This window comes from Saccostrea echinata, unplaced genomic scaffold (assembly GCF_033153115.1).
Source record: "Saccostrea echinata isolate AGI-Se365-2 ecotype Australia unplaced genomic scaffold, CSIRO_AGI_Sech_v1 ptg000012l, whole genome shotgun sequence".
In the NCBI taxonomy this organism is placed as follows: domain Eukaryota; kingdom Metazoa; phylum Mollusca; class Bivalvia; order Ostreida; family Ostreidae; genus Saccostrea; species Saccostrea echinata.
In genome coordinates this window covers 9,666,523-9,679,751 of record NW_026889761.1, presented here as the reverse complement: position 1 = coordinate 9,679,751, position 13,229 = coordinate 9,666,523, and the positions used below count along the sequence as shown (strand labels likewise).

Below are 13,229 nucleotides of genomic sequence, written 5' to 3'. Positions count from 1 at the left end.
CATTCTTAAAGTACTATTATTTATTACGCAAACACTTTTAGGTCTTACACAATCATTAAATAATTAGCAAGATCATGATAAATGCTGTCTGTATCTATATTTATCATAAAAATAATATTTCATATTTTGGTGGTTAATTACTTCTTATTTTGGTTGTAAACCTAGCATTGGTGAGCACTGTGTTGCACGGCAGTGAGTAAGGCGCTTATTCAAGGGAAAAAATGCTAAAATTTCACTTTTTCTGTTAAGTCAGAATTATCCTGAATGTTTTTTTAATGTCATATTTTATAATTATATTTTATATATTATTATATATTTTATTTAATTTTATATTTTATAAAGCTTGTAGTTTTTCGAATGTTATATAGGGGGAAAAAATGATCTCAAAAGCTTTATGTCTATGAAGATATGAAAACATAAATCAGCTATTGCACAGTTTCCTTGTGGGGTTTTACTACTGAGGATAGAAACAGGGCGCTATTATAGAAATTTTGATGATTTAATTTATCAATGGACAATAATCTATTTCAAAATCTCATCTCTATGTTCCCAAGATAAACTGCAAACTTTATATTTAAATCTTAAAAATTACGACAAAATATATTCTGAATGTCATTACCACTATAATAGCTAAACAGTGACATATAGGTCCAATGGGTCGGATGTTTATGTTGTTATTGTATTAGTACATTTTTTGTATACATTCTATCATGTAAATCACTATAATAAGTGATTTACTTACTCACTTACATACAAAATTACCTCAAATTCTGGCGGTAAACCTAGAATGGATGAGCACGGTTAAAACACAAAATGAAATAACGACGCAAAATGCAATAAAATGAGATTGTTATATAATGTGTTATTACATTTTGCGTCGAGGTCAACGCAGAATGTAATAACGCAAAATGTAAAAAATATCCTTTTAAGAATTTTGTGGTATTACATTTTGCGTTAAGGTTAACGCAAAAGGTAATAACACACTCTATGGATTTAATATTAAAATTTAGGTATCATTGAAGCCTGTTATAAATAACATTTCACAAAGTTTCTAAAATATGTCGATACTTTATGGTATTAAAAATATAAATAAATGAGTATATGAAAATATGCGTATGTATTTATATTTTTTAAATATTACATTTTGTGTTTCTATCATTCTGTGTCGAAATTTCCACAAACTTTATTTACACCAACTGAATTTGTTAGTGTGGTACTAGAGGTAAAATCTTATCCCTCCAGATTGAGGAAGAAACCATTACCTGAGGTGCAGCAAGTTTAAGAATTTACAATTGAATATATCAGAAAGGCTGAAGCATAAAAGCCGTAGATAACATTAAATCCTGTTCAATTTATATAAAAACGTTAGAGCTATAAGAACGTATTTATTTAACAATAATTCAAAACAAGAAATTTCTAAAAGTTTGAAAATATGACTATTATTTTGTTAAGGCAACTAATAAGGACTATGACCTTTATTTTTAATAGATTGATGTAAAACGTTAACAGGAAATTTAGCAATATTTTGGATAAAGTAGTCAAATTTGCATACAGAAAACTTAATTGATTGCAGTTCCTATTATTAACAAAGCCCGCGTTTGGTATCAAAAATAGAGTATTTTACTACGAGACAATGTTCTAAATTACATTTTGCATAACATAATTCATAATGATAATTTGTTCAAGAAAAAGAATTGTTAAGAGTTACATCAGTCAGCATTATCCTATTTTTAAAAAGATTTTCTATCATTTTATATTATATAAGCTTGTAGTTTTTCGAATCAAAGACGTACATGTACAAAGCACATCCAGTTTTTAATCCAGTTTAATCCCAAGGACGTTTTAATGAAAGGGCTTTTTTTATTTTCTAGATAGCAATGCAATTAATCAATCAGTCTATTTTCTTTCTTTCTTTCTTTCTTTCTTTTCTTTTTTTTTTTTTTTTTTTTTTTTTTTTTTTTTTTTTTTTTTGGAACAATTGATTCATTTCACAAGCACTATATCTTTAAAACTTCTTAAAAGATTGTTCAAGTTCATTTTTTCAGACTTACACCTAAAAAGCAAGAACGCGGCGCATTTTTCGCTACTTGACATGAAGGTCATTTATAGGGGTAATAGTCTTGAGGGTTGTCTGTTATTTAGAATATTTACAGCTAGACATTTCTTCCTGTCCTCTTATCTTTATATTCACTTCGCAACAAATCTTTCAATCAATATTTTTGTATATTGCTTTTGCTTTGTCAATGATTTAATCTAAACGCTTTAAAAAAATCAATAGACCTCTTAGAACTTAATGAAGTATTGTGGATTATCAGTAAGAGGACTAAAAATCAGTTTGATGTAACCAAATACTGAAAAAAAAATATATCACCCCACCCCCCTCCCCAAACAAAAGTAGTGCAAAAAAATCAATTTGTGTAGAAAATCCAGATTATTCATAACAGTTGAAAGTTTAATTTGATGTTATTAGATTCTGCTAAATCATATACGGCATTTGCATGTAAGACTTTCATAAGTATTCTCTTGAAAGGGAACAAAATCTTGTGTGAAAATTAATTTTTTGACATATAATCATCAAAAATAACGCTAGCCTTATTTATACATACATGTACTTTAATACTACAAATTCAGCAAAATGATAAAAGAACGTGAGGAAAAAATATCAATAAACAAAATGTATATCCATTAATTTTATATAAAGCATCGCATCAGTGGGTAGATATCCATTATATATCACTCAATATTAAAATTCTTATGTTTGTCCACCATTCACAAATAACTTTTAAATTTGAAGCCCATAATTTTCAAGCACAATTGCCCAATTCTATGATTTATAGAAATATTAATTATTGCAAAAATGGCAAAAAAAAAAAAAAAAAAAAAAAAAAAAAAAAAAAAATTCGCAACATTTATTTTAATATACACTTCCAGAAACGCATGCCTCTTTCTTTTTTATACCTTCGTTTGGACATTTGTATTAGGTTGGTGATATGTAATGTATGCATAGAAAATGACTATAAATGTATTTACCTTTTAGAAAGCAGAGGATACATCCGAAAACAAACATTTTTACACAAAATTCCCGTATTACTCCAAAGTTGTACACCATTCAGATGGTACTGTAAACAAGGGGACACCACGTGACTTTTACCGGGGTTTATCTCAGTTCTTTTATGCAGTAATATAAGGAATTCTAGATTGTGTAAATTATATGTAAAATTGTTGATACCAAAACAAACAGCTGCTAAAGAATTATCGCCTTGTTCAGTTTACAAAAGTTTATAACATTTTTGTCCACCACATATTATTGGCATATGACAAATTTTATGATCGATTACCCGGTGTGTGTGTGTGTGTGAGTGTATGTGTGTGTGTGTGTGTGTGTGAGGGTTTTGTGTGTGTGGAAAAGGGACGCTTGCGGTTTGAACATGCACATTTGAAATTCTGTGCCCTCTAGAATTACCTGATAGTTACGTAATGACCGTGTATCCAGGACACCCGAAAAAACTTTCATATATTCATTATCTTACTGCGCGGAATACAGTTGGCAGGGTTTAAATAGATCTAGAAGAACTTAAATACGAAAGATTACGAGTTGTAATACCATGCAGTAGGTAGCTGGATTATTTACAGATCTTCTTCTCAAGAACTACTGGGTCAGAAAAGTCCAACTTATGTGAAAGCTTCCTGGCCTAAACATGATAAAGGCCAACATAAAATTCTGAGTAAATTAATGGCATCGTGATCTGGTGATGTAAGATACACGGAGGCGCGGACAAGTCCTATTTCCTGGTCGCTTCACCTTGAGAAATATTGAGGAATATTGACCTTGTACATGTATTTCCTTAGATTTTTACGATGTTTCGTGATCCTCAGTCTCAGATTCCATTCCAGAAAAATTTTAACATGTGTATACACTCTGAATTCCAAATAAATTTTACCCTCAATGGAAAATTATTTATTTATTAATTTATTAATTAATTTATTTATTTATTTATTTATTTTTACAACAAAAATAACACTTTATTTTTAACAAAATGTTCGATCACTGCACAAAAAATCTTTTGGAGGACGAAGTTATCTCCCTCACATCGGAACTCTTCGTTGTCTAAGAGGTCACAATGGCCGCTGTAGGCCTTGGACGAGTTATTCGTCGATTTCAGCCTATTTCTGTCATTCGAAGATGTATATCCACTACTCCTAAAGTTGGAGGTAAATATTGTTATTTTTCTGTTTTATTTCTCAACGGTTTAATAAAATGTCTGTGCTATTTTTATTTACAGTTCGAGTTTTCTCTATCATGTACGTCCCTAAAAATTCATAACACAGTGAACATACTCTTTTATTTTCTTATTTAAAGGAGATAAACAACGAAAAATAAAATGAGTTTTCTTGTTTTTTTGTTTTTTTGTTTTGTTTTTTTTTTTTTTTTTTTTTTTGTTTTTTGTTTGTTTTTTTTTTTTTTTTCGTTTTCCGTTTTGATTGTGTTACAATTACATGTTGGAGATAAAATTTCCTGTAAGACACTAGACATTAATATTATTTTGATAATTTATATACATGTGATAAAGTAAACCATTCATTTAAAAATATGTTATCTTCATCCTGCAAAAAATTATTTTCAGCTGTTTACTGGGAAAAAGACTTCTTGCCTGGTCCCTACCCTAAAACAGAGGAGGAAAGAAGAGCAGCAGCTAAGAAGTATGGGATGCAGCCCGAGGATTATGAACCATATGACCCAGAACTAGGATGGGGGACTGGGGATTACCCCAATGTTGAACCAATAGGAAAAGATCTCAGATCTGACTTTGATCAATATGATAATTACAGACTGAAGAAGAACTTCAATGAACCGGTAATGATATAGATCAATGCCATTCATTGCTATATAATGTTTAAACATGTTGATGGTGTGACTGTTGGGGAGAGTGCAATTGCCATTTAATTGCTTATAATTTATTGCTGGAAACCTATTCACCTTTAACTTAGGTCAGCCTAATTCTTCAAATTGCACAAGACGTTTGGAAGGTTTTGATGTAATGTCACATGACATTTCTATAAAGTATCTTTAAAATGTAAAAAGTATCTTTAAAATTCAATTTTTTGATGGAGAGTGCTTTAAAATTTATTATTTGTGTGCAATTTCCATTAAAGCAAGGTGAGTATATTATATATCATTGAACTTTATTTGGGATCACGAGAATCTGAGCAAGAGAGAAGTACTTCCGTTATGGTAAAACAGTGTATTTGCAGTGCATTCAGGGATTAATCTAGGGCATATTTATTACCGATATTCATTATTTTTCCCCAAGAGAAAATTTCCCCTGAATATCCCATTTTCCCCTTTTGATGAGTAAGAAATTCCCCTTTCAATAATAAAAAGCTCAATTTTTTTTTTCCTTCATAAAACCCAGAAGTTGTCATAATATTGTAACAGGAAAGGAGAAAATGTATGGCTGGACTGGGAATCGAACCCGGGACCCCTGCATCACTTGTCAGGTGCTCTACTGACTGAGCTACCAAGGCCGATATCTATGGTCCAAACCATTGCATTCCTCCCTCCTGACAATTGTCTTCTCCATCGAAGACACAACCCATTGTTCCAAGTTATTATTAGCCCCTGGCAGGACTTTCACCTGCAAGTCCAGGGGTGGTCAATGGCACCAAATCTGTAACAGGAAAGGAAAAAATGTATGGCTGGACCGAAATCGAACCCGGGACCCCTCTATCACTAGTCAGGTGCTCTACCGATTGAGCTACCCAGGCCAATATCCATAGCCAAAACCATTACGATATCTTGCTGTGCTTGCTATGATTTCTATAACCAGTTAGACTGCTTATTTAAAAAAAATTCAAACTGTTCAATTTCTAAAACAACTTTTCTCATAAAATTCTTAATTAAAACAGATATTGTTAAACTGTAAACAACTTAACCTATAATAATTTCAATGCATCTAAAATTCCCATGCAGCAATTTAATAAGTAATAATATTAAACATATATACTGGCCATTTTATTTTAAGTTTTAATGATTGTAATCTTGTATGCTTTGCCTTTTCTATTGGATTTTGATATAATTTTATCAATGTATATATTCTCCTGTTTTTCAGCTCCCATATGATTTTGACTGGGTGGATAAAGTAGATTATGGCTGTAGTTATCATCCACACACAGAGTAAGAGGAAATAGTTTTTCTGAAGGAAATCAGTCTGTATATGTGTAGAATTAGTTCAAGTTAGAAAGATCAATTCTGCATTGCCCATCACGTAAATTATATTAACATAACTGGGATTAAATGAAAAAATAAAAAATGTCCTTATAATGGATTAGGCATCATTCTCATCAGAAAGAAGTGATCAATTTCAAAAAAAGAAAAAAAAACAGTGTATAAACTTTGTACAGTTATGATACACATTTTAATTAAGCCAGGATAAATATTTTTTAAGATGTTTCCTGACTGAACATTTATTGCTTACCTCTGTATAGGGGACACCTTATTCTAGAAATATGAAATACTGCTTTATTCAGTTTTTAAATTGTTATGTTTATGTGCATAGTCTATTGTTACTCCCTGCTTGACATTCTATTTTTTTTTTTAAACATTTAAATGTCAAGTGAATTTCATTTCTGAAAAATAAGGTGATTTATCATTTATCATTTACCATTGCATTAATTTATATCTTAAAATGAAAATTACCCAGTTCTGAATTAATTGCACATGATTACTTCTGAGAAATGCTTTTGAAAAATAAATTATTTAAAAGATTGTGATTACACGTAAACAAAAAAAAATTATGTATGAGTATGTGGCCATCAAATTTAGCATGCTTCATTCATACCTTGGAAACCCCCTGAGAATATTCAGCAAAAATTTGTATTTGATTTTGTCTCGGTGAAAAGACAGCAATGCAGAGTTGAGGGAATAACTCCAATCAATGCTTTTACAAAAATGTGTATTAAATATAATCTTGCCCATTTTGTCCATTGTCTTGGTTTAATTTCTGAATTAGACTGCAAAAATAAATGAAGCTTTTAGGGTTATCTACTTGTAAATTGAATAGATATTTTGTTAATTGAGAAAACGTGCACATATGTCTTTGTTAAAGTTTTGCACAAGACCTGTATTTTCTGTTTGAGGATGTAAAGCCTAATAATTATGAAGTATATTTGCATCATGTTGAAAGCCCATGTGCTTTGTGGCTTTTAGATGAGATTAGACTGTCAGGAGAGCTCTGAAGTCTTTGTTGACCTGTGCTATCTATAAAGTGTTTTGTTCAAATTGAGAAACTGCTGCACTCACCGTGGCTTATTTGTTGATCATTCCCTTTGGGCAAAAGGTCATGTGTCAGACTCTTAACTAGGTCAGACCCAAGATTTTAAAGTTTGAAGTAACTTTTCGATTGCTAAATGACTTAAGATTTAAAAATCACTGGTCTTCTAGATGAAACCTAAAAAAACAAAAACCCTTTTGCAATTGGCACAATAAAGAGCTTTGCAGCGTCCCCCTGCTGGAGATTCTCAGGTTAGGTTTAAATTCCTTCACTGTTGTTATTGACATTTCAATATGAGTGAAAAATTCTTGCTGCATGTCTAAAATTATAATTTTCATCTGTGTGATTTGATGAATTTTTTAGCTTTAGGTTGAAGATCATTTATAGAAACTATAGTGATATTTTTGATATTTTTTTCTTCCAGGCGTGAAATTGTTATGTTCCTGTTCTCTTTGGTTGGATTTTTTATTCTTGGAGAGTATCTATGTAACAAATATATACCACGACATGTAGAAGCGGTATGTATGATATTTTGGCTGGACTTTTTATTAGCTCACCTGAGCTGAAGGCTCAAGTGAGCTTTTCTGATTGAAATTTGTCCATTGTCTGTCGTCGTCCTTGGCGTTGTTGTTGTCGTTGTCATAAACTTTTCACATTTTCATCTTCTTCTCCAGAACTACTAGGCCAATTTCAACCAAACTTGGCACAGAGTATCCTTGGGTGAAGGGGATTCAAGTTTGTTCAAATGAAGGGCCACGTCCTCCTTCAAGGGGAGATAATTATGAAATAGAGAAAAATTAATGGCATCATTGAAAAATCTTCTCAAGAACCAATGGGCCAGGAAAAATGAAACTCATATGGAATCATTGTCAGGTAGTGTAGATTCAAATTTGTTCAAATCATGACCCCCAGGGGGAGGGTGGGGCCACAATGGACGATCAAAGTTTTACAAAGGAATATATAGGAAAAATCTTCTTCTCAAAAACAGCAAACTTATGGTTGGTCATATTTATATGGAAGCATCCTCAGGTGGTGTAGATTTAAGTTGTTCAAATCATGTCCCCTAGGGGTAGAGTGGGGTCACAATGGACGATCAATTTTTACATAGGAATATATAGGAAAAATCTTTAAAAATCTTCTTCTTGAGAACAGCAAAGCTATGATTGGTCATGTTTATGTGAAAATATACTCAGGTGGTGTAGATTCAAGTTTGTTCGAATCATGCCCCCCCCCCCCCCTTCGGGGGTAGGGTGGGGCCACAACGGATGATGAAAGTTTTACTTAAGAATATATAGGATAAATCTTTAAAAAATTAATCTTCTTCTCAAGAACACCAAAGCCATGGTTGGTCATATTTATATGGAAGCATCCTCAGATAGTGTAGATTCAAGTTTGTTCAAATCAATAATCCCCAGGGGTAGGATGGGGCCACAATGAAAGTTCAAACTTGGAGGGAAGAAAGTCACAGTTGGTGAAAAGAAAAATATAAGCATTTTTAGTGTAGATTCAATTTTGTTCAATTCATACCCCCCCCCCCACCCACCCACTCCCTTTTAGGGGAAGGTCGCAACCACTTATGCATTTAAGATTTTCAATTCTAAACTGATTTTTGCTTTTTAGCTCACTTGAGCTAAAGGCTCAAGTGAGCTTTTCTGATTGAAATTTGTCCCTTGTCTGTCGTCGTTGTTGTAGTCGTCGTTGTCGTAAACTTTTCACATTTTCATCTTCTTCTCAAGAACCACTGGGCCAATTTCAACCAAACTTGCCACAAAGTATCCTTGGGTAAAGGGGAATCAAGTTTGTTCAAATGAAGGGCCATGCCTTCTTCCAAGGGGAGATAATTATGAATTCATGAAAAATTGATGGCATCATAAAAAAAATCTTCTTCTCAAAAACCACTGTGCTTGAAAATATGAAACTTATATGGAAGCATCCTCTGGTAGTGTAGATTCAAGTTTGTTCAAATCATGACCCCCGGGGGTACGGTGGGGCCACAATGGGGGATCAAAGTTTTACATAGGAAAAATCTTCTTCTCAAGAACAGCAAAGCCATGATTGGTCATATTTATATGGAAGCATCCTCAGGTAGTGTAGATTAAAGTTTGTTCAAATCATGACCCCCGGGTGAAGGGTGGGGCCACAATGAGCAATCAAAGTTTTACATAGGAATATATAGGAAAAATCTTTAAAATCTTCTTCTGAAGAACAGCAAAGCCATGATTAGTCACATTTATATCAAATTATATGGAAGCATCCTCAGGTAGTATAGATTCAAGTTTGTTCAAATCATGACCCCCAGGGGTAGGGTGGGGCCACAATGGGTGATCAAAGTTTTACATAGGAATATATAGGGAACATCTTTAAAAATCTTCTTCTCAAGAACAGCAAAGCCATGATTAGTCATATTTAAATGAAAGCATCATCAGGTAATGTAAATTCAAATTTGTACAAATCATGATCCCCTGGAGAATAGAGGGGCCATAACAGGGGATCATACAAAGGAATACAAAGGATATATCAATCAAAATTTTCTTCTTAAGAACAGCAAAGCCATTATTTGTCATATTAATTCAATAGCATCCCTATAAAGTTTAGATTCAAGTACGTTAAATACCCCCCCCCCCCCCCCCAAACCAGTTTTATATTCAAACTTTTCAAGACTGAACTGATTTCTGCTTTTTTCCTAGCCAGAGTGCTCAGGTGAGCGATGTGGCCCTTGGGCCTCTTGTTTTTCCTAGCCACAGTGCTCAGGTGAGTGATGTGGCCCCTGGGCCTCTTTTTTCTTAGAGAGTATCTATGTAACAAATATATACCATGACAAGTAGAAGCAGTATGTATGATATTTAAGATTAGGTATTCTTTATGTATTATTCTACAATGTAAAAAAGTTGTGGTACAAACTTTTTAGCTTAGCTTGAACAAGTTGAGATTACCTTATAATTTACCTCTGCCATTCACATTGGTGTAAGTATCCGAGTTAGAGATCTTTCCTGAAGTAGCTAATATATAAGTCCTACCTGGTTCAAAATTCAAGTCCCAGGTGCTGTATTGGACATTTCCTGAATGACTGGTCAGGATTTAATTTCCTGAGCGACTGGTCAGGATCTAATTTCTGGAGAAAGTTCTTTTCCAAGTAATTGATGTATCAAGGAATGTTATTACTTCTTTTCATCATTCATACTGATGCTGCATTTGATTGTTTTTTACTCTAAATGAGTGTTCAAATTTGAAACAGGTCCACCCAAAATAACTATAAGCCTTATCTTATCACTACTGCAGTGTTTCTTCAAATGCTATATGCTATATTTTCCATATATGAAATGCTGCAATGATGAAGTTAGCTTTCACTTCTTACTAGTTACTAATGAGTCATTCGACAAAAGACCTACATGTAATTGTTTTAAGTATAATCTACATTCACTGAGGTTAGGCTCATAATCTTTTTACAACTTATTGTTAATTATAAATTACTTTGATTTCTTTCTGTTTAACTCCTTTTTATTTTTTTTTCTGGTGATTATATAAGTATATGTTAGTTATATTCTCATTTCCTGTAAGGAAGTAGTGCATAAGATCCTTCCTTGAATATTAATATAAAAACTTTATTTTGAAAGAAAATCTTGTTTATATAATATACTTTAATATCAGGTAAACAAAACTTCCTTTCTAAGAATTCTTATTAGATAAACAGAACTTCTTTCTAGGAATGTGCGATATTTACATTTATTTCCTACACAGCTTGTAATACGAGATTTGATTGGTTAACAAGCTGTGTGTAAATTTTGTACATTTCTGGCATGATGCTAGATTTAATAATTTCTTAAGTACATATACATGTATATCCACCCTCTTAGCACTATGCCAATAACCACCATTTGGTAAATTATTCCACGTCAGATGCAACAGTCAAGCAAAACTGAGAATGATTAGAATGGTAAAGTAATGTATTTCTGTTGTGGATACATAGAAAGCAATTATTATAATGGATGGCTCAAGAGCAGAAAACAGAGGTTTTATTTCAACTATAGATGAAAGATTTGTATAAGTGCAAATATTTCTTGATGTAAAGAATGCACCATACTTTTATAAATTATATTTAGCCATAAGCATCATGCACTTGTGCACACTTGTACAGACATTTTGCTCACATGTTTGAATTTGAGATATTGTTGTCTTTTGTAGCTGCCCAAACAATATCCCTATACCTACACTCAGTTTGTTTCATACAGAGATCCGTCAGAGATTCAGAGAACAGTCCATTACACGTTTGAACCAGCTGATAGTAAGGAGTGATTAAATGTGCTGAAAACACAGACACTAGTATGGCTTAATGTGGATGTTTTAACATGTGTAAAAGTTATGTGTTATATAATAAAAATAAATAAATTAAGGGAAGCTGAATATTTCTTGAATTTCATTATATTTATTAAATCACATTGAAAAGGGAAAAAAAAGTTTAGAGAAAGAAAAGAGTGCTAATATTATCTCTTTTGAAGTCAACACTATCTGGCTATTTTACTGGAAGTGTCTTTCTGACATTTTGTATTTATCAATAAAAATCTTCATTATAACTACTTTCATAATGCATATTTTTATTGATAAATAGACAATATGGCAGAAAGACAGAAATACTAGTCAGTCTTACATTTGTTTTGTGGAGATCAGTATCTATAATTGCATGTAGATATGAACGTATTTTCCACGTCAATCATCAATCGGATGTACATTTCACAATGGATTTAAATTCAGTAATGTCTGCATTTGAATTTCCTTGAATTTTAATGGTAAAATGAACTTTGACGAGAACAGTAACTCATCTATTATTTCAAGTAAGTTAGTAATTAAAGAATCTTAAATTAGTCTTGAGTACTAGTATATGAATTAACTTCCTTGCACAACAGTCATATGCGTTATATTGCAATGGTGAACGTTTTCACCTTATATACGTCGGAAGAGCTGTCGGAGATTAAAAATGCGGTGCGATGAATGGGAGACCTTTCTGGTTGTATGACGTTAGGACATGCACGGTTTACTATTGGATATTTTCAAGAGTAAGACTTGGCAATAGGGTTAGTTGGCCAGGAAACAGTTTGGAACATAAGTCCTGAATAAGATAGTTTCTGGATTTTTGCGTACCAACTAGCTATGGAAAGCACAATCTTGACTGGCATACTGTTGAGGTGGGAATTACTGAAATGGGGGAAGTTGCATGGTAAAAGTGCAGAGTTGAACGGGTACAGCGACAGAACAGCAATGATGTGCGATTCCCGTCGACTACAGATAATATGAGAAGAAACCTGTATTTAGATGATCGCCATAAAATTAAATTTATACATTTGTAAATGTATCAATGAATAATATTTACGTTGTATGATCAGATCCATTTTATCGAATAGGAATTATATGTTTTAGAATAAGGAAACAAAATCTTTGAATAGGAATAACAAAATCGTATAATAATGCAACGTTTTACACGCCATATACCACTTATATGATATGAATCATATGACTTGGGATCGAAATAACATATACTTGTGCATAAGGATACTGATATAAAAGAATTATTGCAGCGATGCGTGTTATAATACCACCCCTAGCCCCCACCCATCCCCGCACAAACAAAAATGGAAATATTCTAAGGTGATTATAAATGAAGCGACAATATTGAATAGTGGCAGTTCAAAAATGTCAACTGAAAATAAACTCACGAATGCTGCCAAGGTAATGCGATATCCTGACAATGAGGTCTGCTTGATGGGAGCCATGCTTAGGTGACTGAAAAACTGCTTTCCCCATGTGGCATGCATGCATAAAAATTTGATGACTTCAAATGTAATGATTATGTTGCTTTATATAAACATACCGCTTTTTAAAATTTAGAATTTATTACATTCTGAAACAAATTGTACTATATTAGAAATTTTAATACTTTTTGATGTCAAACATAGAGGAAAGACA

General features: G+C 32.5%; 1 protein-coding gene across 1 annotated transcript; it reads left to right on the top strand.

Annotated features, from left to right (window-relative positions):
* Positions 1-4,090: 4,090 nt before the first annotated feature.
* On the top strand, positions 4,091-11,672 carry LOC133185920 (NADH dehydrogenase [ubiquinone] 1 beta subcomplex subunit 8, mitochondrial-like). The gene is made up of 5 exons (XM_061321210.1): positions 4,091-4,212; positions 4,626-4,855; positions 6,111-6,175; positions 7,696-7,789; positions 11,454-11,672. Exons 1-5 carry the CDS (start codon positions 4,122-4,124, stop codon positions 11,562-11,564), a joined length of 591 nt encoding a protein of 196 aa, XP_061177194.1. The 5' UTR covers positions 4,091-4,121; the 3' UTR covers positions 11,565-11,672.
* Positions 11,673-13,229: the final 1,557 nt, after the last annotated feature.

Excerpts from the sequence above, each read along its gene's own strand:
- LOC133185920 (XM_061321210.1), top strand. The coding sequence starts at position 4,122 with ATGGCCGCTGTAGGCCTTGGACGAGTTATTCGTCGATTTCAGCCTATT. Across the intron at positions 4,213-4,625 it reads CACTACTCCTAAAGTTGGAG|CTGTTTACTGGGAAAAAGAC; the intron begins GTAAATATTGTT and ends AATTATTTTCAG. Across the intron at positions 4,856-6,110 it reads AGAAGAACTTCAATGAACCG|CTCCCATATGATTTTGACTG; the intron begins GTAATGATATAG and ends CCTGTTTTTCAG.